The 27,732-nt window shown below is 42.7% G+C and overlaps 1 protein-coding gene across 2 annotated transcripts in view; it reads left to right on the forward strand.

Annotated features, from left to right (window-relative positions):
* Nucleotides 1-27,321, forward strand: part of RHOBTB3 (Rho related BTB domain containing 3) — a 96,277-nt gene extending 68,956 nt beyond the window's left edge. For both annotated transcript variants that reach the window (XM_073541433.1, XM_073541400.1), the window contains exons 9-12: nucleotides 3,711-3,884; nucleotides 11,242-11,408; nucleotides 23,351-23,447; nucleotides 25,770-27,321. In XM_073541433.1, coding sequence (XP_073397534.1) covers nucleotides 3,711-3,884; nucleotides 11,242-11,408; nucleotides 23,351-23,447; nucleotides 25,770-25,885 — 554 coding nt within the window. In that variant the 3' untranslated portion in view covers nucleotides 25,886-27,321. The remainder of the gene's footprint in view (nucleotides 1-3,710; nucleotides 3,885-11,241; nucleotides 11,409-23,350; nucleotides 23,448-25,769) is intronic.
* Nucleotides 27,322-27,732: the final 411 nt, after the last annotated feature.

The raw sequence follows: 27,732 nt of genomic DNA on the forward strand, positions 1-27,732 counted from the left end.
ATCACATAACCTCTCGATCTTGTAGCCAACACTAGAGGATCTTTACAGTGAGTGCTCCACGCTGTGTAAGGATTCGCAAGTCTACAGTCACATAGAGTGGCTGCAGACTTTTATGATAAGCCCAGGCAACTCCCTTTAAGGTGCGTTTACATTGGTTGTCAGGCCGTTAAAAGGTTTTCCACCCCAGAGCAAAATTTGGGCAAGCAGTACATCTTTACTGTATACCTTAGTGTGAAGTATATATAAGAAGTCCAACATAAAAGAAGCAAAAATTGCAGCACTCACCAGATAAGTTTAAAAAAACCACAGTCCTTTATTTATCCATCAACAATGTGGACAAGGTTTAACTTGGGCTAGGTACTTGCAGGCATACAGGGAACACAGCACGACAGGACAACGGCCGTTTCACATTAAACATGCTTCCACGGGTCCAGGTGTAAAATTACAACGTCATATCCTTATAAAGGCCAACACTTACAAAATTAGCAGACAAGGACAACAATGACAAATTTAAAAACAAAATTTAAGTTTTAAAACCAGCATAATTGTATACCAAAGATTACTGATTGCAACTAATACACTCCATCGCTATTTTTATTCATTACAGGAAAACGGAAAAATCCAATCTTTCATTAAGTCCCAATGGACCTTGCGCGTTTGCCTTGATAATCCATTTTGCTTCACGTCTTAGAAGTAACTTATTGTGATCTCCACCATACGGTGGATACTTAACCACTTCCAAACCTGCAAAACGCAAACACTGAAGATTGGATTCATGTTTCTCCTGCATATGCTTTATCAACTTTAAAGATCCTTTTCCTGTTGAGATAGAATGAAAATGCTCACGAAAACGCATGAATAACGGTCGTATCGTTTTTCCAATATAAAAGAAAAAACATGGACAAAACAAGATATAAACTACAAATTTTGTTTTGCATGTAATTTGATCACATACATGGTGCTGAATGTGAGCAACCTGTAAAAAATTCCCAGTCAAATGGAAATGATAAAAACTACAATCACCGCATTTAAAATTACCTTTAGGAGGATTCACTGTCAGCCAATTTCAAAACATGCCAATTCTTTCTAATTGACACATGAACAATTTTGTCAATAGGGCTATGTTTGAAACAAAAATTAAAACACTTACTGTGAATAACATCTGTGTTATTCCCCTTATTACGACTGCTATTTGCTCTTGTTCTCAAGACATCTGTTTGTGACAAATTAGCTATACGTCCCGCAACTTCATTTAATAACGATAAAGGATAGCCTCTATACAAAAGACGCAATTTCAAATCCTTCAATTGTTGTTCAAAAATAATGTCATCATTATTGATCTTCCGCAACCTCAACATTTACTAAGGGTGCGCAGTCACCAGAAACGCGTTGAGAACGCAAGCAACTTTCTTTATTATGCTGGCATTTTAACCTCGTTTGTACTACATGGATTGGAGTGAATAAAAGAATCTCATATTTCCACCACATCATAGAGCTGGGCAAAATCAAACCGCAATCCGCTTATAAAAGGACCAACAATCTCACTGACCTGGTGCGTATTCGCATCTCAAGACCGCATGATAATTGGCTGATGGCGAATCCTCCTAAAGGTAATATTAAATGCGGTGATTGTAGTTTTTGTCATTTGCATTTGACTGGGGATTTTTTACAGGTTGGTCACATTCAGCATGTACGTGATCTAATTACATACAAAACTTGTAGTTTATATCTTTTGTCCATGTTTTTTCTTTTATATTGGAAAGATAATAAGACTGTTATTCATGCGTTTTTGTGAGCATTTTCATTCTATCTCAACAGGAAAAGGATCATTAAAGTTGATAAAGCATATGCAGGAGAAACATGAATCCAATCCTCAGTGTTTGCGTTTTGCAGGTTTGGAAGTAGTTAAGTATCCACCGTGTGGTGGAGATCACAATAAGTTACTTCTAAGGCGTGAAGCAAAATGGATTATCAAGGCAAATGAACAAGGTCCATTGGACCATAATGAAAGATTGGATTTTTCTGTTTTCCTGTAATGAATAAAAATAGCGAGTATATTAGTTGCAATCAGTAATCTTTTGTATACAATTGCGCTGGTTTTTAAAACTTTGTTTGTTTTTATATTTGTCATTGTTGTCTTTGTTTGCTAATTTTTTAAGTGTTGGCCTTTATAAGGAAATGGCGTTGTAATTGTACACCTGGACCCTTGGAAGCGTGTTTAATGGGAAACGGCCGTCGTCCTTATGTGTTCCCTGTATGCCAGCATAGCCTGAGTTAAACCTTGTCCACATTGTTGATGACTAAATAAAGGACTGTGGCTTTTTAACTTATCTGGTGAGTGCTGCAATTTTTGCTTCTTTTATGTTGGACTTTGCACATGTATTTTTCTTGCAAGCACCATTTAACCGGTTGTTAACCACCGATGTGTTTTTGACTCAGAAAGGATCTTTTTCCATGAGAATGTAGGATTACCTTAGTGCCGTTCTTTTTGCTCTCATATGTTTCGTTATATAATGTTAGAATTCATTTTTCCTAGCCAGTTCAAGAGGTTGTCAGCTAGATGTATGTGATTTATAATAAATTGTGGTTGCGTTCTGACGAGATTGTCATCTGCCTCTCTCAGTAGAACTGTGAGAAAAGTGAATGAGAGTCTATTAGGTAGATAATTGCAACTATAGAAATAAGACACTTGCAATTACATGGCAACTGCTCAAACAGGCTAGCTCAGCTGGATCCTAACATTGTATATTCTACAGGTTGTTAGCTAATCAGTAAGCTGTACTGTTTGCCGAAAGTTTACTCTGGGGTGGAAAACCCTTTTCCCGGCCACATCTACTTCCAGTCCAAGATATAGCTGTTGAAGTCCGATATCTGTTAACACTGACAGCTTAGTCTGCAATGCTTACTGATAGAGCTAAGAAAATTGGAATGCATTCAGACCAATGTTGTTCTCATCTGCGTGTTGTGTTCTCATCTGTTGGTTTTTTTTTCAGCTCTGATCGGACTCCACGCACCCACATAAAACATTGCACTGCACTCGGATATCATCCAAATGCAGTGTGATTCCTGTGGACGCCGGCAACAGTGGAGATGGAGAAAATAATTTCTCCATCTCCTCTGTCAGACTATGGGAGGTAATCTCTTGATAAAAAAAACTCATCGTATTAAGACAAAAACACTCAGCCTAATTAATAAGAGACACATCACTTGAATCAGTATATCAGCCCCTATCTCATGCTTTCCTCAGATTACATTGCAAATACCTGCTGACAAATTCCTTTTAACATTTTCCACCAAGATAACTGCAGGGCCTCATTGTTCCCCAGCCAGCCAATCCTATAACAAGAGACCTATTTGTCACCTGGAACTGCACTGGGAAAAGCTGTCAGGGGGCAAAACCAGACTAGTCTCATCTCCATCTATAGTCCCCCGCCGTATCTTCTAACTATATTTTCTTTGAAATGCCGGAGAGTTTCATGGAAAAAAATACCTGGCTGCAATGATGCAGCCAGGCTCAGACTCATGCTACCCGTGGTTTGGGCAGCATGAATCTGCTGAAAAGTTCCCTTTTAAACCTAAAATCTGATTATCCACTTTTTCATCTTTTCATTTTCACAATTTTATAGAGCTATGGTATATTTAACAACATGGAAGTAACATTTCTAACAGAGCATATTATTGACTTTATACCTTTCTGTTTTGGACAACAGATACCAAAATCCCAGTTCATCGGGCCATATTGGTAGCTCGTTGTGAAGTAATGGCCGCCATGCTTACCGGAAGTTACATGGAAGCGAACTGCATCCTTATTCCAGTGAAGGGTATATCGAAAGACACTTTCCTTGCTTTCCTGGAATATATCTATACGGATACCTGCTGCCCTGGTAAGACATACATTGTGAGACACTACAAGTGCCTGAAACGTTATGTGTAACCTAATTATCTAGTTACGGTATATCTTCACAGTGGATCATTCATCTTCAGTTGCTCCACAATCATTCTCGGCAGTTCATCTCCATCATTAGAGCGTCAGATCTTATTGTAACCTTGTTTGCGGCTCCTCTTCTAGTCAAAGGGGATTGCATATCAAAGGAACAGCAAATTACTATTGTCGAGATGTTAATTAGAGGAGCGTTGGAAGTAGGGAAATAAAGAAATATCAGCCATACTTATCAATATACAGTATGCCACAGTACATATGAAGCAGAATACAAGTTTATAGCCCCCTCAGAGTATCCGGGCACTGGCATATACAGCTGTGTTACCTGATTTTCCACATTGGGACAAGTACCTCCTGTCTGCATTGGTGGCATCTCCATCAGATGTCACCTGGGGCCTCAACCAACCTAAAATCTGAATAATCAAATCCGCTAATACGGTACTTTTGATCAGTAATCAGATATTGTGGTGCTACTCATCAGTGAGTACCTTGATGAAAGAGGTAATAGGGCAGAAGTATAATTGCTAACAAAAAGGTAAGATAAATTCCTGGGATTGGTGAAAGTGACCAAAAACTAGACAACAGATTATAAGCAATAACCAGAACTTAAGGGGAGTCTCATATAAAAGATATAGGTCCTAATTCATAATTTGTGGGGGGATTTAAGTCACTTTCCTTTTTCTTGCCTTGTGGTATTATTTGCGTTTTTTGCACCAAATTCATCAAAATAGGGCACACAGTTAATGAATTTGGTGCAAAGTCCAAATAGACTTTTCTCCTTCGTCTCATTGGGGGACACAGGACTGTGGGTGTATGCTAGTGCCGCCAGGAGGCTGACACTAAGTGAATAGAAAAAAAGGTTAGCACCTCCTCCGCAGTATACACCCTCGCCCTGATTGCCGGCGAGACCAGTTCATGCTTAGTGTCCGTAGGAGGCACACGTCTGGTCTTTTACCCCAGACTTTTTTCTTTTTTTACTTTCCATGAAGATGACAGGGGCGACGGACCCTACTGAAAGGCTCCGATCTCCCCAAACCATCAACGGGCGAGCACGTGCTAGTGTCGCCTCCACGTATCCTCTCCCGCAATGTGGGACATGATGTTGGACTCAGCCCTGACCACCCTGATGTATTGAAACCCTAGGCTGTACAGAGGCACAAGTACAGTCCGTGCGGCCCCTACTGCATCACCAATGCTAGACTGCGGTGATGGAAGGATGCAGACGGTCCCTCTACTCTTCCCTGGTAAGGAACGATGGAGCCAGGGTGCCTGACCGTCCTGTACATAGCCCCCCTCTCCTCCCACACACACCTGACAGGCTGGCAGCTGAAGCGCTCCATGCGATCAAGACGGGGCACGGAGCGAGGGTTCCTGTGGAGGTCCTGCTCCTGTGCAGTGCAGCTTCCGCTGCAAGATTAGCGCCAGCGGCTGTTCCCCGGCGCGTGCAGCACGGCGCTGCCTCTTCATCGCCGGCCGATGCCGGAACTTTTTTCCCGGCTCCTAGTTTGCCTAGGCCACGGGTGGGAGGTGGGAGTCCCGCCCACTGACGCCCATTTTCTGCCTGTGCTAGGCACGAACGGACATCATGCCCCAGGCACGCCTACATCCGGGGGGGCCCCCAGGCACGCCTACATCCGGGGGGCCCGCCCACTCGGCGCGAATTTTGAAGTTAGAGGCAGCCAGACCCCTCCTGCTGCACTTCAGGATGCTCAGGAGCTCAGGACTGCGGGTAAGTGCTACCCCCCACCCCCTCCAGCCGGGCAGCTATACTAATGGCGTCACTCCCGCAGGCCATGCCAGCCAGCAGGAAACCCGGGCACGCAGGTCCAGAGGACCAAGCCTCATGTGCTAATTGCCGCATGCACCTCCTGTCAGCCCGCTTTTCCGCAGGCACAGAGTTATAGTGCCACCGGCCCTTCTAGGCTGAGTGTGACTGCTCTCGTCAGGTGTCAGCCACTAAGCAGCTTGAGGCTGTGCCGGACGAAGCCTGCGATTCCTAACGTGCCCAAGAGCCCTCCCCTGCTACCAAGCCCCCGGAATGGGCTCTGTCTTTGTCGCAGTCTATGGCATCACTAACGAGGGCCCCAGATAGGGGTAGGGACAGCGGCTCGCCTGTCTTGAAGAAATCCTTGACCTTACAGGAGCCGCCGGCCTGCAGGGGCTGCTCTCACTCTAGGCAGACGCGGGGAAAACGAACCCACACAACGTCACCCAGCCCGACTGGTGCCTCAGCATCTATGAGCTCTGCTTCTCGCTCTCCTTCTCCAGGGGGTGACAGCGAGCAAAACTCGGATTACGATTCCAAGGGGCCCCTCATTTTGGATGCACCTGGTTACCAGGAATCAGTTGACAGGCTCATGGAGACAGTCAACCAAACCCTGGGTATTGACGATGAGTCCACCTTGTTCTCAGGTCATATGGTGCCATTCAAACGGGTCAAATGGCCTCATAGACTCACCCAGAGTTTGGGGACATAGTGCAATGTCACAGGGAGTGGCCAAACAAATGCTTTGCAGGACAGGGGGCACTGGATGCAAGATAACCATTTGCCTCTGAACTCCGTGAAAAGTGGGCAGAGCCCCCATCAGTAGATCCACCCATATCACGGTTGGTATCAAGAACCCGATCATCCCTACCTAACGGTTCTTCTAATAAGGATCCCACTGACCGTCTCAGTAGAGTGCCGGGCTCACTTGGTGTTTGAGGCCTCAGGATCAGCCCTCTCTCCCTCTTGCACGGCAAATTGGGTAGCCAAGGCCATGATTTCCTGGTCAGAGTCATCAAATGCAGCTTTGCAGAGCCTGAACCTACCGTCGGAGGTAGCTGTAATCGCGAATCAGATAGTCCTGGAAATAGCAGGAGGCTATTTCATTAACGCATCCTTGAATGCAGCTAACCCCGCAGCACTGGCTGCCGCAAATGCGATTTGCATCAGGGGAGCCCTATGGTTGAGAACATGGCGAGCCTACCCAACTTCCAACAAATCCCTAACTTCTTTGCCCTATCAGAGCAGCAGTGTGTTCAGTGAGAAGCTAGATCAGCTTATCTCTGACACCACACGGGGGAAAAGCAACCTTCTCCCACAACAGGGGGCTAAGCAGCCATTCCGTCACCAGCTTCAAACACAGTTTCGACCGCCAGTTCAGGTCGGCCCAATCAGGGCAGAGATCATCAGATCTCATATAGAACCAACCCATTTGGGAGGATGCGTTCCAACCAGCGAATGACTGGAGGAAATTCTGGTCTACACCTGCAGATTAGGCGGGTGCCTGCTCTGGTTTCATCACGTCTGGCTCACCGTCGTACACGACGCTGGTGTCTTCAGGGTACAAGATAGTGTTTATCAGCCACCCCCAAACGATTTTTCCTGTCTCGACCTTCCCAAATCTGAAATCCGGGCACGCGCCTTATTTGAAGCCGTTGAGCCTCTCAGGCGCAGTGGAGTGATCATCTCTGTACCGAAAAAAGAGAGATTTCAGGGTTTCTACTCCAACCTGTTTGTGGTCCCCAAAAAAAAAAGGAACGGAACCGTGAGGCTCATTCTGGACCTGAAGCTTCTGAACAGGTTTTGTCAGGATCAGACATTTCCGGATGGAGTCTCTCCTCTCTGTTATATCTGCCATGAAAAAGGGGAGAATATTTCGTCCAAGGTGCCTACCGGCACATTCCCATTTTTTTTTTCCCTCGCATCAAAGGTTCTTACAGTTGCCATCAGCAACCTGCATCACAGCCTTACCCTTCGGGCTAGCCATCACCCCCAGGGTATCCACAAGGGTCATGGCGGCCGTCATGTCCATCCTGCATGCCTGGGGCATAATTATCTGGCCTTATCTGGACGACCTCCTGGTCAAGGGCCCATTTTTATAGTCTTGCGAAGAGAGCGTCAACATCACACTGGATACACTTCTCCTAGGATGGCTGGTCTATTTTAAGTTCTGAAGTTATCCCCTATTCCAACTCACAAATTTTACCTTCTAGGGATGATCTTCGACACTTCCCGAGGGTTGGAAATTCTCCCTCGGGACAAGGCCCTAGCACTCTGGCAGGGAGCCTGGGCACTTCGCCAGCCGGTCTCCTGTACCATCCGGTTTGGCATGAAGGTCTTAGGGAAAATGGTGGCAGCAATAGAGGCTGTTCCATTTGACCAGCCCCATCTTCGTCCCTTGCAGCACGCCCTCTTGGCAGCTTGGGACAAGAAGCCTGTTCGCCTTCGACCATCAGTGCCGGTTGTTCACTCCTGTCAGACAGGCTCCCAGATGGTGGACGATGAGTCCCTCCCTTCTGAAGGCGAAGCCTTTTCCTCCAAACCATTGGTTAATGGTCACGGCCGACTCCAGTCTCCTCGGATGGGGAGCAGTATTTCGCCAACACACAGCCCAAGGATGTTGGTTACCTCGGGAATCACGCCCTCCCGATCAACCTTCCGGGTGATTCGACTGGCTTTGCAGCACTTTGCATCATCTCCTGGCAGGATGCCCTGTCCGAAATCAGTCAGACAATGCCGCGGCAGGGGCTTACATAGATCATCAGGGGGGCAACCGCAGCAGGAAGGCCATGCTCGAGGCAAAGCATGTCCTTTGCTGAGCCGAGAGAAATCACTCTGTGATCTCGGCAGTTCACATTCTGGGCTTGGAGAACTGGGCGGCGATCTTTCTCAGCTGGCAGGGTCTCGCGTCTGGGGTATGGCCACTCCATCCCAAGTTTTTTCCAACAGATTTTCCAACATTGAGGAACCCCAGAAGTGGACCTGCTGACCTCCAGGCTAAATGCCAAAGTGCCCAGGGTTGTTGCTCAGTCCCGGGACCCACAGGCAATCGCCGTGGACGCGTTGTTCCTTATATGGAGCCAGTTTTCACCTCTCGTACCTGTTTCCTCCGCTTCCACTGCTTCCAAAGGTCTCAGGAAGTTCAAGGCATAGGGGGTTCCAGTAATACTGATTGCCCCAGATTGGCCTCGTCGGATAGGGTGCGCAGGTTTAGTGCAGCTACTTGTCGACATCCCCTGGCGGCTGCCAGAGTGCCCAAACCTACTTTCCCAGGGCTCGATCTACCACCAGAACCCAGAGGCCCTGTGTTTGGCGGCTTAGCCATTGAATCTTGGATCCTGGCCCAGGCCAGGTTCAGCCGGAAGGTGGTGGCTGCAATGGTTAGTGCCCGGGAGCCCGCCTCAGCACGTGTTTTCCACCGCGCTTGGGAAGTTTTTTCTTCTCACGGTGTAGGGACCGCTGTTATCCTCCACTGAGATTCTCCATCCTAACATTTTTAGCTCTTCTCCAGTCTGGCCTAGACTCAGGTTTAGCTCCAAGATCCCTCAGGAGACAGATTTCGGCCTTATCCGCCCTGCTCCAGCATAGGATTGCTACCCATCTGCAGGTAAAGACTCTCAGCCAGGGGGTCTCCCGCATGATACCCCCCCTATAGGGTCCCTCTGGACACCTGGGGCCTTAACCTGGTCCTAAGCGGTCTGCAGGAAGCTCCGTTTGAACCACTACAGGGTGTCTTTTTGGCATACCTTTCCTGGATGGTGGTGTTCCTCGTGGCTATAACATCAATTAGATGGGTCTCAGAGCTGGCGGCTCTATCCTGTCGAGCCCTGTATCTGATTTTCCACAAGGATAAGGTGGTTCTCAGGCCGACTCCACCTTTTTTCTGCCAAAGGTCGTTTCTTCATCTCACTTTATTGAGGATGTTGTCTTGCCCTTTTTTCTGCCCAGCATCGGTACACCGGGTGGAAAAGGCTCTTCATACGTTGGATCTGGTGAGAGCTCTCAGGAGGTACGTGTCACGGACGGCACCCTGTCGTTAGACACGCTGTTCATGCTTCCCGAGGATCGCAGGAATGGACTCGCGGCCTCAGGATCGACCATAACCAGGTGGATTCATTTGGCTTTGCAGGAGTCTTTCCACATCAGAGGCGCACCTGTTCCAGCGGGGATCAGAGCACACTCCGCTCGGACGGTGGTCGCCTCTTGGGTTCTTCAGCACCAGGCTTTGGTGAAGCAGGTCTACAAAGCGGCAACCTGCTCCAGTCTGCACACATTCTGGAAGCACGACAATATCCATACTCAGGCTTCAGCATACGTGAGCCTGGGTAGAAGGTTTCTCCAAGCAGCGGTGGTGCACCTTTAGACAGGAGGTGCGTATAGCTTGGACCGGTGAGTCGACTTCCCACTCAGGGACTGCTTTAGGACGTCCTACAGTCCTGTGTCCCCCAATGAGGCGAAAGAGAAACAGGGATTTTTGTAATAACTCACCGTAAAATCCTTTTCTCCGAGACGCTCATTGGGGGACACAGCACCCACCCTGTTAGCTCTTTTTTTGTTTGTTAATATGTATTTATGATAAAAGGTGGGTCTTTTCAGACATGTTGTTACCTGCATTAAGGTTTATTTTGTTTGTGTTTTTCATCTCCTATTGCTTTTGCACTAAACTGATCTCGCCGGCAATCAGGGCGAGGGTGTATACTGCGGCGGAGGAGGAGCTAACCTTTTTTTTAATTCACTTAGTGTCAGCCTCCTGGCAGCAGTAGCATACACCCACAGTCCTGTGTCCCCCAATGAGTGTCTCGGAGAAAAGGATTTTACGGTGAGTTATCACAAAAATCCCTGTTTCGTTGCCTCTACACACTTTAAAATCTGAGCAATGGAGAGCTTCTCTTAATACAATATGGGAAAATTGCCAATTTGTTCATTTAATGGGTTATTCTAAGGTTTTATCTTCAGAAGCACATGACTCTTGCCCCCCCCCTGTCCTGTTTTGCCACATTAGGTGTACTCTTGAGGATTTACATTGCAGACCATCAACATGGTTGGGCCACTGGTGTGAACTGTGCCCTCGCACAAGCTGCTACCTGGGATAGCTTTGCCTCTGCAACATGGGATAAGTGCAAGGGGATTCAAAATGGTTGGAAACATCTTCCCTACAGCTTCAGAGCGCTGTGAGCAGACTGTAAAGTGTAGTGCGTACAAGCAGTGTGCGCTCCTTACCTAAGTAACCCACCACTCTGAGACCACAGGGTGGCCAGTAACCTAGGTAATGAGCTGTACACTGTCAAATTAAACATCTTGGGCACGTATAGAAATTTCAATAAGGGATAAATTACAAAGGTCCTTATTTTTACAAGCATGTTGCAATTTTACCTATTTAAGAATGTGATATTATAACCCCTTTAAATATTCATTACACTTTTTTCTTATTACGTGACGTCACTGTTCTTTCACAAACCTCTCATTTGCCTAATGAACTAGAGGCGGTTCTGGAGATCTGACAGAAGTCCCTAACTTTTAATTTGTTTTCCTCCAGCCAGTGTTCTGCAAGCCATGTCCCTTCTGGTTTGTTCTGAGATGTATCAAGTATCCAGACTGAAGCATACATGTGAGTGTAACATCACCACTCAGCTCCAGAGCATGCCTAGCAGAGAACTGGCATCAACCAGCCTGAATGTGGTCAGTCTGCTCAAGAAAGCCAAGGTAATGCCGTCTTGAGGTCAACAGCATGAAATATTAAAGGGGTTGTCCACTATTAGGACAACCCCCTTTAAAACTAAATGTTATGCCTTGATAAAATAATAAAGCCTATACTCACCTCCCTTGCTGGCTCCATTCCAGCGGTGTTGGCCCTCACGGTCATGGGACTGTGATGCGGTGGATTGACATGTAATGCCCGGCACCCAATCAGAGCTGGTGTCACTGTCTCCGCCTTCGACAAACTGAACATGAAGAGGAAGCCCGGGCTGCAGCTGATCCCCGACTTACTCTTCATGTTCGTAAGAAGGCGGAGACAGTGACGCCAGCTCTGATTGGGCGCCGGCATCTCATGTCACAACACTGGGTCCTGTGACCGCGAGTGAAGACCCTGCAAGAACAGCTCTGGCACCGGAGGCGAGTATAGACTTTATAATTAGGGATGAGCGAGCATACTCGTGAGGATTCGGTACTCTGCGAGTAATGCGGTACTCGCTTTACTCGAATCCTCGCGAGTATTTCACTACTCGTCTTGCATTATTCGCAACAGCCAGCACAGTTCCCGCACAGCCCTGCACAGTCCCGCACAGCCCCGCACAGCACGGCACAGTTCCCGCACAGTCCCCGCACAGCCCAGCACGGCCCACCACAGTCCCACACAGCCCAGCACAGTCCCGCACGACACAGTCTTCGCACAGTCCCGCACAACCTGGCACAGTCTTCGCACAGGCCAGCACAGTCCCGCACAGCCCGGCACAGTCCCCGCAAAGGGCAGCACAGTCCTGCATAGCCTGGCACAATCTTCGCACAGTCCCCGCCCAGTCCATCACAGTCCCGCCCATTAATTGCATTTCCCATAGACTTACATTGGACTCGGTACTCGTTACGAGTACCCGAGTATTAGGAGGTACTTGTAACGAGTACAGCGAGTCCGAATACTACAGTACTCGCTCATCCCTATTTATAATTTTAGTTTAAGAAGGGGTTGTCCTAGTAGTGGACAACCTATTTAATATTAAACACAGTGTTTATGGAAGTGGTATACAAAATAACATTTATTATTGATCTCGTTGAAATATAGAGGTAAATAAAAAATCTAAGTGTAGTCTAGATACAAACTAGTAAGGCCACGTTCACACATTCAGTATTTGGTCAGTATCTTACATCAGTATTTGTAAGACAAAACCAGGAGAGGAACAATCAAAGGAAAAGTATATTAGAAACATGTCACCACTTCTGTATTTATCACCCACTCCTGGTTTTGGCTTACAGGTACTGAGGTAAAATACTGACTGTATATTGTACGAGTATTATTAGGCCATGTTCACACGAATTGCTAAACTCATCTGTTTGTTTTGCTCTGACTTCACTCTTGTACATTGGCATGTAGCATGGCAGACCAGATATGGATCTGATACATGAATGGTCATTCCCTGGTAGCTTTGGTCATTTGTTGAGACTTAGTTATAGAATGTCCTGTTCTTCAATTTTGTAAGGTAGAACTTCAGGAAGCATAAGGGTATGTGCACACGTTGCGGATTTTGATGCGATTCCGCAGCGTTTTTGGACGAGCGGAATTGCCTCAAATCTCTCTCCCTCTCGCAGTGCCTTCACATGAGGTGAGAGACAAAGCGAATCAGAAAAACTATACTACATTTCTAATTGGAGGTATTTACTAATATTATTATTACTAGCTGAAGAGCCCGGCGCTGCCCGGGCATAGTAACTAACTATGGTTACTTATAACAAATTATAATGATTATATATATATATATATATATATATATATATATATATATATACAGTCATATGTAAAAGTTTGGGCACCCCTATTAATGTTAACCTTTTTTCTTTATAACAATTTTGGTATTTGCACCAGGTATTTCAGTTTCATATATCTAATAACTGATGGACTCAGTTATATTTCTGGATTCAAATGAGGTTTATTGTACTAACAGAAAATGTGCAATCTGCATTTAAACAAAATTTGACCGGTGCAAAAGTATGGGCACCCTTATCATTTTCTTGATTTGAACACTCCTAACTACTTTTTACTGACTTCCTGAAGCACTAAATTGGTTTTGTAACCTCATTGAGCTTTGAACTTCATAGCCAGGTGTATCAAATCATGAGAAAAGGTATTTTAAGTGGCCACTTGCAAGTAGTTCTCCTATTTGATTCTCCTATGAAGAGTGGCATCATGGGCTCCTCAAAACAACTTTCAAATGATCTGAAAACAAAGATTATTCAACATAGCTTTTCAGGGGAAGGATACAAAAAGTTGTCTCAGAGATTTAACCAGTCAGTTTCCACTGTGAGGAACATAGTAAGGAAATGGAAGAACACAGGTACAGTTCTTGTTAAGCCCAGAAGTGGCAGGCCAAGAAAAATATCAGAAAGGCAGAGAAGAAGAATGGTGAGAACAGTCAAGGACAATCCACAGACCACCTCCAAAGACCTGCAGCATCATCTTGCTGCAGATGGTGTCACTGTGCATCGGTCAACAATACAGCGCACTTTGCACAAGGAGAAGCTGTATGGGAGAGTGATGCGAAAGAAGCCGTTTGTGCAAGCACGCCACAAACAGAGTCGCCTGAGGTATGCAAAAGCACATTTGGACAAGCCAGTTACATTTTGGAAGAAGGTCCTGTGAACTGATGAAACAAAGATTGAGTTATTTGGTCATACAAAAAGGCGTTATGCATGCGCTGTATTGTTGACCGATGCACAGTGACACCATCTGCAGCAAGATGATGCTGCAGGTCTTTGGAGGTGGTCTGTGGATTGTCCTTGACTGTTCTCACCATTCTTCTTCTCTGCCTTTCTGATATTTTTCTTGGCCTGCCACTTCTGGGCTTAACAAGAACTGTACCTGTGTTCTTCCATTTCCTTACTATGTTCCTCACAGTGGAAACTGACTTGGTTAAATCTCTGAGACAACTTTTTGTATCCTTCCCCTGAAAAGCTATGTTGAATAATCTTTGTTTTCAGATCATTTGAGAGTTGTTTTGAGGAGCCCATGATGCCACTCTTCATAGGAGAATCAAATAGGAGAACTACTTGCAAGTGGCCACTTTAAATACCTTTTCTCATGATTTGATACACCTGGCTATGAAGTTCAAAGCTCAATGAGGTTACAAAACCAATTTATTGCTTCAGGAAGTCAGTAAAAAGTAGTTAGGAGTGTTCAAATCAAGAAAATGATAAGGGTGCCCATACTTTTGCACCGGTCAAATTTTGTTTAAATGCAGATTGCACATTTTCTGTTAGTACAATAAACCTCATTTGAATCCAGAAATATAACTGAGTCCATCAGTTATTAGATATATGAAACTGAAATACCTGTTGCAAAAACCAAAATTGTTATAAAGAAAAAAGGTTAACATTAATAGGGGTGCCCAAACTTTTACATATGACTGTACATACACACCTAATTCTAGGCTTAGCTTAAAGGCACTTCCAATCGTGTAACTAAATCCAACAGAGCAAAAATAGGAGGCCTATGCCAAATAGGATTAAAATTAATCAACTTTATTTACCATAATTAAAATACATTCATAAAATCATTTTTCAGTGGAGGTATACATCACAAACATAAACGGTTTACCACAGGAAAGCATGTTTTGAAATGCCACAATAATAAATAGTTTTATAAACAACCTGTCCAGAACAATGAAGTCAATCTACATAAATCACAAATACGGCATATATATATACATAAAAAAGATCAGCATTAATGCTCTCATCAACTAGTACCCAAATAGGTCATGCACAATAATTATAAAATTGGAAGACAGCTTTTCAATTAATCAAACAAAAAAATCCACGTGGCTCAGCCTACATAGGGTTAAATAAATGATCTACTAAATAACGTGAAGGCTCATACATAGGTAAATCATTCAAGAGTATGCTTCCCAATTCTAAAGGTGCTTTTTGTTAGTGCATAAAATTACAAAGTGCATTTTTAAGTGGAGTTAATGGCTAAATAGCCAAAAAGCTGATGATGTTTACCAATGTGCCAAAAATAGGTATGCCTGCAGAAATATAATACAAAACGGACAATCTCACAGTTTTAATTCAAAGACATTGTTTACTTAGTGTAATAATATATATTGCAAAGTGCAGTTGCTGAAAACATGGCTCAAAAGCCAATAAATTATTAGTATTCGCTAAAATGCCCGCTAGAGTATACCAGCAAAAGTATTACAAAATGTACCAATTGTAATGTACCCTAGACATAATGGCTAAGTAGCCGATGATCCAATAACATTAGCTGAGGTGTCCACTATGCCCACAAAACATGGTCGGTGAAAAAAGGCTGATTTCAAAAATACATGTTACCTAGTAAACAGCGCTGTGCCCCGACGCGCGTTTCGCATGCTTGCTTCTTCCTGGGGTCTGGCTACAGTAGGTGTGTTTTGTGCCATTATTTATAGCGTGTTCAATCAGTGGTGGCAGTGGTTAAACGGCGCTCACAATAACAAGGCGGATGTGATGTCACCACCGATCAGCGTCACATGACTCATGACTCCACTTAAAAATGCACTTTATAATTTTATGCACTAGCAAAAAGCACCTTTAGAATTGGGACGCATACTCTTGAATGATTTACCTATGTATGAGCCTTCACGTTATTTAGTAGATCATTTATTTAACCCTATGTAGGCTGGGCCACATGGATTTTTTTGTTTGATTAATTGAAAAGCTGTCTTCCAATTTTATAATTTTTGTGCATGACCTCTTTGGGTACTAGTTGATGAGTGCATTAATGCAGATCTTTTTTTATGTATATATATGTCGTAATTGTGATTTATGCAGATTGACTTCATTGTTCTGGACAGGATGTTTATTAAACTATTTATTATTGTGGCATTTCAAAACATGTTTTCTGTGTTAAACAGTTTGTTTGTGACGTATACCTCCACTGAAAAATGATTTTATGAATGTATTTTAATTATGGCAAATACAGTTGTTTACTTTTAATCCTATTTGGCATAGGCTTCATATTTTTGCTCTGTTGGATTTATATATATATATATATATATATATATATATATATATATATATATATATATATATAGCTGAGTGTAGAGCCCCGCCTACTCCGCATAGCCACATTCACTATAATATCCCACATCATCCCGTCAGCCAGAGACACCGGACTGCTACCCCTAATGTCCCACATCGTCCCATCAGCCAGAGCCACCGGACTACTACCCCTAATATTCCACATCATCCCGTCAGAGCCACCGGACTACTACCCCTAATATCCCACATCATCCTGTCAGCCAGGGTCACCAGACAACTACCACTAATATCCCACATCATCCTGTCAGCCAGGGTCACCAGACAACTACCACTAATATTCCACATCATCCCGTCACAGACGCCAGACTACTTCCCCTAATATCAAACATCCCGTCCGCCAAAGCTACCGGACAACTACCACTAATATCCCACATCATTCCATCAGCCAGAGCCACTGGACTACTCCTAATATCCCACATCATCCCATCAACCAGAGCCACTGGACTACTACCCCTAATATCCCACATCATCCCGTCAGCCTGGGGTCAGAACCAGAGCGCTCAGTGGAACGGTCCTAACTTCCATACCCAGGATCACTTTAAGAGAGGCCTGGGGTTAGAACCAGAGCACTGAGTGGATTTGTTCTAACTTTCATACCAATGATCCCTTTAATAGAAGCCTGGGGTGAGAATCAGAGCGCTGAGGGATTTACCCTAACTTCCATACCGGAGATCCCTTTAAGAGAGGCCTGGGGTCAGTACCAAAGCACAGAGTGGATTTGCCCTCACTTCCATACCGGGGAAACCTTTAAGAGAGACTGGGATCAAAACCAGAGCGCTGAGTGGATTTTCCGTGACTTGCATACCAATGATCCCTTTAATAGAGCCCTGAGGTCAGAATCAGAGCGTTGAGGGATTTGCCCTAACTTCCATACAGAAGATCCCTTTAAGACAGCCTGGGGTGAGAACCAAAGCACTGGATGGATTTGCCCTGACTTCCATCCCGGAGATCCTTTTAAGAAAGACTTGGGGTCAGTACCAAAGCACAGAGTGGATTTGCCCTAACTTCCATAACAATGATCCCTTTAAGAGACCCTGGGGTCAGAACCACAGAGCTGAGTGGAACAGTCCTAACTTCCATACCAGGGATCCCTTTAAGAGAGGCCTGGGGTCAGAACCAAAGCGCTGGATGAATTTGCCCTGACTTCCATACCGGAGATCCCTTTAAGAAAGGCCTGGGGTCAGTACCAAAGCGCAGAGTGGATTTGCCCTAACTTCCATACCAATGATCCCTTTAAGAGGGAAGATATGCCTACAGGATGAGGATGTATGATGGCGATATGGGCAGGGAGGGGGGGGGATTCATTTCTGTCATGTGCTCTCTGCTCCTTTCAGGGGGGCAGACAATGGCTGGGAGCTTATGTTCCCGAAGATGCTAGATTTCTCCCACCATGTCAGTGTCTGCTGAGGTGTTGTCATGTGGGAAAACTTGCTCACAGCAGCAAATCACAGCTCAGCTACTTTTAACCAGCTCTGGTGAAATGAGAGATGCTTAGTGATTGGTTGCAAGGAAAACTGTTCATCATAGCAACCAATCACAGCTCCGCTTCTTTTGAACAGCTTTGGTAAAATGAAAGATGCTTCGTGATTGGTTGGTGATACACATACATACATTCAGTTTTATATATATATATAGATAACACCTACTACATATTGGGATAGGATCTTGGAGATAAACTGCTACTCTTAAAGGGGTATTCCCATCAGCAGCCTTCTCAGTTGTTATTATTATTATTTATTTATATAGCATCATTAATTCATGGTGCTGTACATGAGACGGGGTTACATCAAAATACAAATATTACTTAAAGTAAACAAACTAACAATGACAGACTGGTACAGAGAGAAGAGGACCCTGCCCTTGCAGGCTTACATTCTACAGGATTATGGGGAAGGAGACATTAGGTTGGGGGTTGCAGTAGCTCCCGTGGTGTTGAGGAGGCCGCGTGGTCATTACAGGTTGTAACCTTTTATGAAGAAATGGGTTTTCAGGTTCCGTCTGAAGGATCCAAATGTGGTGGATAACCGTACATGTTGGGGCACAGAATTCCAAAGGATAGGGGTTATTTGGGAGAAATCTTGGAGGCGATTGGGTGAGGAGCGAATAAGCGTGGAGGACGGAAGAAGGTCAGTAATGACAGGCAGATACAGGGTGAGTGGGGTCAGGAAATATGGGTGATGATATTGCAGCCAGTGAACGTACCTGAGGATGAAGCAGATTGATTGTCAGATTGATAGTAAGAATGAAGCATAGTAATAATGATAGTAATAATGAAGCATCTATAGCAGGGGGCTATTTTTCTGGCATATCTCTGCTGTATCCTAATAGAGCCATCCTTATAGCTCTATAAGTTCTGCAAGAACTGTTATCAGTTGTAACAGTTGCAGCGTGCATTTGATAAACCAATGTCAAGTGAATACCAGGAGACACCATGCCGACGTTGCTGGAGCAGTTGCTAGTCTGGAGGGGATTAAGTTTTTCGGGTTTTTTTCTTTCTTTATTTTGGGGCACTGTGGCATTTAAGAAGGGGTTTCCAGTGATTAACAATGACCTAAATGATGCACTAAATGTTTTAGATTTTTTTAAAACTATTTTTTATTATACTATTCATTTTTTTTTAATTAAATGAAATGTGACATTAATATGGATACCTAACAAGTGTACATTTTTTGCTTTAGGGTTTACTTGCACTACCAATTTTTCAGTTGTCATGTGCATAACAGACTGCCCAAGAACCCTAAAATAGTCGATAACACAATTCACATGAGTGTTTGTCTTACACGGATTGTGCATCATCTTACTCTGTCCTACGAGAGTCTCCGAGTATGTGCGCATGGCGTCTTTAAGATGCTGGGGGACTTGACAAGATTCTCTTAGGCAAAAACTAGTGATCTTTATCCTGAAGTGGCTTTGCTGGTGGTTATGCCATCATCTTTGTGTCGGCTTCTTTGACGATGACTTTTTGTCTATAATTTAAACTGTAGCTAGCAATAAGCGGTTTCCAAGCCGAAGACGCCGCAGAATGAACATGCTGCTTCTTCTAGTGGCTTCACAGTTTCTGAATCCTGAAGCTGTTGTTAAAAGAAGTAACAAAAGACTGAACATGTGCACAGCAATGTTTTTACATTGTTGTGCATTGGCGTCTTTTTTTTTTTTTTTTTTTTTTGCAGCAGTTTTGTGGAACTTTTTCTGGTAGATTCCAAACGTAATCTGACCTGAAAAAGACATCATGTCCATGTGAATGGCTCTATTGGTTTTTCAATCTGTATAAGACAACGGTAAGTATTTGGTCAGTATTTTACCTCTGTATTTGTAAGGGAAAACCAGGAATAGGTGATAAATCCAGAAGTGGTGCCGTGTTTCTATTATACTTTTCCTCTGATTGTTCCACTCGTGATTTTGGTTTACAAGTACGGCGGTAAGAAACTCTCCAAACACTGAAAGTGTGCACGTGACCTTAATAAATCGTTCAGTTCTTTAATAACATATTTTCTGCAGTAGTTTCAGGATTCTCAACATCTGCTAGTAAATCTTGTCATTATGATTGTTTCTAGTACAAACAGCAGATAGGCAGCATCATGGAAAGTGATGCATCAGGGATTATTGTATATTCTGCCGGCTCCGTGTCCTGGCAGGACATAATGGAAGTTTTATTCTGCCAAATTACATCAATATGTGTAAATCTTTGCCCACCAGTGATTTCAAATAACCAGTTTCTGGCACCAGTAAAATGTTTCAGCATATTTACAAGTGGTCTAAAGAGAAACAATTAATAGCACAGGCATAGTTGTAGAAAGTTATAGAAAAGTGTTAGGCCTATTTCCTCTGTCACTTTTCATCAATAGGAGTAATAAACCCGCCCCCCCCCCCCCACAAAAAAAAAAGGGAAAGGTGGAAATTCCCCAATATACAATGATAGACAAATGTGTTGGCACTAGTGTTGAGCATTCCGATACTGCAAATATCGGGTATCGGCCGATATTCGCTCTATCGGAATTCCGATACCGAGATTTTTACAATATCGGATACCGGAATCGGAAGTTCCCATAATGGAATGAGCCAGTGTTATGGCTGTGATTGGCTGCTGAAATGATGTCATCATGATGCGCGGTCTGTGCGCATCATGATGCGCGGTCTGTGCGGGCCTGCCGGGGGTCTGTGGGGGTCTGTGCGGGACGCCGGGGGTCTGTGCGGGACGCCGGGGGTCTGTGCGGGACGCCGGAGGTTGTGTGTGTGTGCAGGCATCGTCGGATGGGACTACAAGTCCCATCGGGCTATGCCTGCTACAATGACAGTGATTGACACATTAGCCAATGATGGGACAGTAGTAGTCCCATCATCCGGCTATTGTGTTGAATGTAAAAAAAAACAAAAAACATACATACTACATATATACAACATTCATACAACATACATAGTCATACATACATACTACATATATACTACATTCATACAACATACATACTACATATATACTATATTCATACAACATACATACTACATTCATACAACATACATACATACTACATATATATATATATATATATATATATATATACTACATTCATACAACATAAATACATACTACATATATACTACATTCATACAACATACATACTACATACAATACATTCATACAATACATACATATTTAACGTACAGTACATATAACAGAGTACATACTCACCATCACTTGTCACTTTGATCCCCGAAGCCAGTGTCATCTCACTGTAAAAAATATTAAAATAACAAACAAGCAATATTCTCCCTGATCCGCAGAAATCCATGAGTGTCCCACGACGATCTCCTGCAGTGCATCACTGAGAGGTTACTATAGTTCACTGGTCTCACTTTATGGCAAAAGCTGCGTGGGAACTTTCTCACACAACAATGCCAAAAGTGAGGCTAGGGACTATTTTTTTACAGTGGCGGAGGAATACAGGGCGGAAGGATACCTACCTCCCATCATTGCATTCCTGGGGCCCCTAGAGAGCGGTGGCATCAGCTGATGCTGCTGTTCTCCACGGGAGATCGTCGTGGGACACTCGTGGATTTCTGCGGATCAGGGAGTATATCGGTTGTTTGTTATTTTAATATTTTTTAAAGATTACACTGGCTTCGGGGATCAAAGTGACAAGTGATGGTGAGTATGTACTCTATGTTATATGTACTGTACGTATTGTATGAATGTATTGTATGTAGTATGTATGTTGTATGTCTGTAGCATGTTGTATGTATGTAGTATGTACTATGTATGTATGTTGTATGAATGTAGTATATATACACCTGTGCAGAGATCTTAATATTGCTGTTGGGAGAAGGCACCCTTCAAATATGAGAGACCTGGATCAGTTTGCAAAAGAAGATTGGTCCAAAATTCTAGTTGAGAGTTGTAAGAATCTTGTTGATTGATATTGAAAGCTATTGATTGCAGTTAATCATTCTAAAGGATGTGCAACAGAATATTAAGTTGAGGGTGCCAGCCATTTTGTCTGGTCTATTTAGGGGCCTCTGTGTGAGATGATCTCCACTTTGCCTTTTTTTTTTTCCTCTCTTTTTTGTGCTGTTTCAATACACACATGTATATAACAAATCATGTGTAATTCCAATAATTTTCTGGGAGAAATACTTCATTTTCTGTGACAAATTCAAGGTTGTCAACTCTTTTGGCCTTGACTGTATCTCTATAGACTGTGTGTGTGAAGGAAGAATAAAGATGTTTCTAGAACAGGTCTCCTGAAGTAAGCTGCTTCCTGAGATTAGTGTAAGCAATAATGCACTGATAGGGGTTAATTTGAATCTCAAGTCTACTCTCACGCATTATTGCAGTAAGTACTGGGAAAGATTCTGGTACATAGGTCAAATGTATCCATAAGGGCTGTTTCACTCTTCAGTTGTTTGACGTCAGTTACAAACCGTCAAAGTGTGAAAAAACGGATCCATTTCCGCTTTGCAAAAAACTGATGCACTGTATCCGTTTTTTGGATGGGTCTGCTGCAGCCGCTAAGAGAGAGAGATTTTTTTGCCTTTTCCAGAATGGCATTTAGGGTTAAAATGCATGAAAGGAAAGATGTTCCGGGCATGCGCAGTTTAAAATAGCGGTTCCGCCGCTGAAAAAAACGTTCCTTTGTCCGTCTACTCCAGACGGCGGATGCTAAAATTCAAACCGATCCATCAAAAAACAGATGCAATCGACGACCACCAGTCAAAATCCTCCGCTAATGCAAGTCTATGGGAAAAAATAACGGATCCGCCAAAAATATGGCGGATCCGCTTTTTTCCAAAAACGGCGGATTTTGACTGACGTCAAACTACTGAAGTGTGAAAGAGGCCTAAGTCCCATTCATTTGAAAATGCCCAAAGAGTGTCCTTTTGGCTTCCATTTGTTGATGTGCTTCTGTATACCTTTATTTGTTATAAGGAATAGTGTCTGCTACACTGTTACATATGGATGCATCCAGTAAAACAATGTATACCCTATAACTATTTGGGAACAGTTTGTGAAGAATGCACCATAAGCCTATATAGAGAAATCCATAGGAGGTGTCCAGGGGGCTGTATAACCTAGATGTACTGTGGAGCTGTATGACAACATATGGTGGTCTGCATGGTGCCTTACTCAGCAATAAAGCTTCTATTGCTTTATAAATATAAAAAAATTTGAAAAAACATCTTTATTAAATTGGCGGCATGTACCATTTACTGTTTCATACAACTTGAGCCGTAGAGTAATAATTGCGATAGTTATCACAAAACTTGACTAGCAATGATTGTTGTGTGTAGAGATTGCCTGTTAATATTTGTATATGTCCAATATAGCTCACTTCTTCTTTTAATATTGATTTGGTTTTGTTTGACAGTTTCATAACTCAGAAAGTCTTTATAAATGGCTACTTTACTTTCTTGCCACACATCACATGATCTTCAGTCAAAAGCAAGAGTTCCAAGACCTTTCAGGTAACTCGTTCTGGAATTGGCACAGTAATTAGTGAGTTGGTTTAGGTTTTCTAACACTAACACTCAGATGTTTTGGTGACATTTCTGCAACTGTCACATTTACCCTAGTGATGCGCACACCTAAAATAAAAATGGCTTTTATTGGTATTCAAGCATAGAAATATATAAAATATCAATGAAACAACCTGAGACGCACATAATCAGGTGCTATGGGCCAAGGTGACATACCAAAAGGTAGACATAACAGCATAATAATTCATCATCTTTTATAAATATTGCTAGCAATGGTACATAGAATTAGTTTAAGCCATGCATATAATACACCAATAATCCGAAGGGATAAAGAAATGGTATGCTATATACCACACCAGTGAGAGCAAGGCATACTGGCGATGAACTATATACTATAAGGTGCAATATGTAAACCAATGTAATAATTAATAGTAATCTCAAACAGCTGTAGTCTGATGTATCCAGTTATCCAACACTAAATATACACAAAAAACCTATAGCAGGTATATAAAGATGCTTATAAGGTTATTATAGCCACATATGAAAAACCCTTAATAAGACTATTCCTAACCATAGATGTCATAGCTATAGTGCCCAGTGCTAGATAACGTGCCCTATGCTGACCAAAGTATGGCTAGAAAACACGTCACCCATGTTTACCCGCGGCTCATGTAGCTCAGACGCCCCACGTGTATCATCAGGGAAAGTGAATCATGTACGTGTTATAACCGTGATTTTCATGGCTAGAACATGTACCCACTAAAGTCTATAGTGCTAGTCACATGTACATGATTTTCTGTGTCTGTGGACCCTTTGTCTACAAAACAAAATCGGAGACATATTTGTTAATTCGAAGTCCCTATCAATATTCCTCATTCAAGGTCTATGGGTCCATGAAAATTGCGGACAGCACACAGATCGCATCAGCAAGCAGTCTGTGTACTGTCAGTGATTAACACGCACCCAGAGGCTTTAATGGGTAATATTGATCTGTGATTCCAATTAACAGACATGTCTCTGATTTTTTTCGTAGACATAGGGTCCACATAAAATAGAGTGACTGTAGACTTTTGTGATAACCCTGATCATCCTCTTTAATGATACAAGCAGTCACTTTGTGCTCTGTAGGCAGTATTCATCTATTTGAGGCGGGCACATCAAAGTGGAATTGACCACTTTTTGGTGCCCCCTTCAAATAAGCTATTATGGTGGAATATTATGTCAGACAGAGCACAAAGTGACTGTCTTTATCATTAACGTCAATAAACCGTGATGTGAACTTGGCCTTATAGTACCCAACTGACTTGAACTTAACAACTGGCTGCAGCAGTTTTTTAAATTTTAAATTGCAACTTTTTTTTATAAATGTCTGTACTGATGTTTTGTGTTTTTGTTGTTGTTTATAAAGCCTCATTCTTACATCAAGGTTTTTTTAAAACTTTTTTTGCAAACTAGAAAAAACAAATTTTTTTAGCTGGATCTGATTTTCATTCATTTTTGGTTCATTGCCTATTTTTACTATCAGTTCAGCATCTGTTTTTCTTGTGTGCAAAAAAAGGTCCTTTCTTATTCACTGGCATCTGTTTGTTGTCGTTTTTTTTCACAGATCAATTGATTTGAAAGAATAAGTCTGATCCGTGAACCATAGAGGATATTGGGTTCATGATCTGAACATGTTTTGGGCTCATGTTTTGAATGAGGATTAAGGGGATTATTTACTACTCGGACAACCCCTTCTCAATTCCTGCAGTGTACCCACCTCCAGTGTTAGCGACGGTGGCATTATGTCACGTCAGCACTGCAGCAAATCAGCGGCCATTTCACTCACACTTCGTTCAGACAAAACTGACATTTGGAGGAAGTCAGAACTTCCGATGCTCTCTCTCTTCCAGGAGGTCAGTTTTACATGGGAGCATAAAGTGGATGTCCGAGTAGTGGACAACCCCTCTAAATCAATATTCGAAACGCACTGCTTGCAGTGCATTTTTGTGCCTTTTCCTTACTTTTGTTATGTGTTTGGGTTACTGAGGTTTTTTTTTTTTTCATTCAAAATAAACCATATTCTTTGTGTGGCATGGAATAAATTGCTGAATAAAAACACCACCCAAAACAAGCTTAGAAAAGGCATTGAAATCATGGGGTGTTTACACACAAAATAACCAACAAAGGTGTGTGACATGGGGTCACAGGTACAGATGCCATGGAATACATTAACCATTTAATATTTGTGCGACTCACTCCAAAAATGACCATTGTGACCTGCGTATATCTCCTGTGTAATCTTAGATTTTTCTTTTTTGCTCCTTCCAGCTGAGGAACTGGAGTTTGTGGAAAAACACAAGTGGCCTTCCCACACTTACCTGACGGAGCTAGCAGAATATCGATGCTACATCCATTTGCCAAAGCAGAGGTGCACAGTCCTGTGACCAGGGTTCATACAAATGTTAATTGCCTCACTTTTATAAAACTTAACAATGCCTAATAATGTTCCACTAAGGTTACTTACAGATAACTGTACTGCCATCCTCAGGGGTACGATGCCGAAAATAAATGTAACCTCCTCTGGCCAGAAGCGATCTCAAAGCTTTAGGGGTACCAATAATATCATCTGACAGGTCACCGCCAAAAACCTATCCAATGGACTGATCAGAATTACTCCAGCGATACTCTCACCATCTTTGACCTGACTTCAGAAACACAGGGCAACTGCAAGAACTTTCAATTTTATCCTGTTTTTTTCTTTGAGTTTCCTATCACTTAGGCTCGGGCCACACTACGTTTTGTGCCATTGTCACAGGAGGTATGAGCCCGAAAGTGTGCGCAGTCGGGATGAATGCCGAGGCATCTGTCTACTATAAGAAGCATTGTATATAAACGTATATCACGTGGTACAGGGGTGGATACAGACAGAAGAAGACCCTGTGCAAGAACAATATATGGAACCTTTGCACTACAGTACAATAACTAATCATAATGCACAATTTCACCTGCAAAATAAAGCTTTAAAAGTGTTAGCTAAAAAACACCCAATAAAATGTAAGGAAAATGCTTCAGATAAACATTGATAAAATTAAAAAAAATACACCTCAGGACAAAAAAATGCTTTCAGTGCCTAGTGGCATATTCAGCCCTGTCTGTAATATAGACCTGTAATACTACCAGTATAATGAATTTGGGCAGTTTTTACATTCAAATTCGCATTTATTGTTGTTTCTTTATCTGTTTTTGACACTAGAAAATAATAGTAATAAATGCAACTAATGATTGACTACTGATGAAATCTGCATTGAAGAACTGATCAAATACTGAGTAATCCATATTTTATGCACACTCCAAAAACGTTTTGTTGGCATATTGTATTTGTAAAATAGAGTAAAATGGCACATGCAATGTTTCAGAAACACAGACGTGAAAAAACATTCATGAGAATAGATTAATTGGCTAACAGAGATATGGATTAAAAATACACTTGTATGAAAGAGGCCTTAAGGGGACAGACAGGCTGCAGATTGTTGCAATAATCTGATGAATTTATTCTTAACACTATGTTCTCATGTGGCACATTTATTGTACAACTTTCTACAACTGAGAATTACAGTTCATACATCAGAAAAGGGGTCGTTTAATATACCCTAAAAGAGGTTCTGTGTTATAATTGACACATTGATATTCCTTCAGTATGTGGTTCTAAGCACTGGGACTCCACTGATCACTTGGACTTGGTCTGTCTGCCATTGATGTGTAGATTTTTTTTGGAGCTATATTTTGCTGATTTGTAAACTCCACGTAATGATATTGGGAAGTAAAGTCTTTTTTCACTGTATCTATGTAAACATATGCAATAAAAGACAGACTATATTAATATGGCTGCAAAATAGAAACCTAGGGTGCATTACCGTTATGGTTGACACTGGCCAAAAATCATGCGACCAGAGGCTAAAAAAATGAGTATTATTTGATAACTTAAAATACAGCACTAGTAGATCCACTCCTATATAAATGTATTGTAGCAACTGGATAGGAATTAAAACATAACTTTTATTTTACAAATAAGAATCAAAGTGCAAGGTGCTCAAAAACAAACAACACATACAAAAGACTGATGTGCTGGTATGCAAATCCTTACCACCAAAGTATGCATAAGTATTTCCATATATATTCTGCTTATAATAAAGACGCCTGTTGATGAGGTATTAGAAGGTAGACGCAATGTATTATACGCCCCAACCCCAATATTGCATCTTCTCAGCTAGAATTTCAGGTATCATAATGC

Source organism: Dendrobates tinctorius, unplaced genomic scaffold (genome assembly GCF_039654945.1).
Source record: "Dendrobates tinctorius isolate UK_male_01 unplaced genomic scaffold, ASM3965494v1 ptg000003l, whole genome shotgun sequence".
In the NCBI taxonomy this organism is placed as follows: Eukaryota; Metazoa; Chordata; class Amphibia; order Anura; family Dendrobatidae; genus Dendrobates; species Dendrobates tinctorius.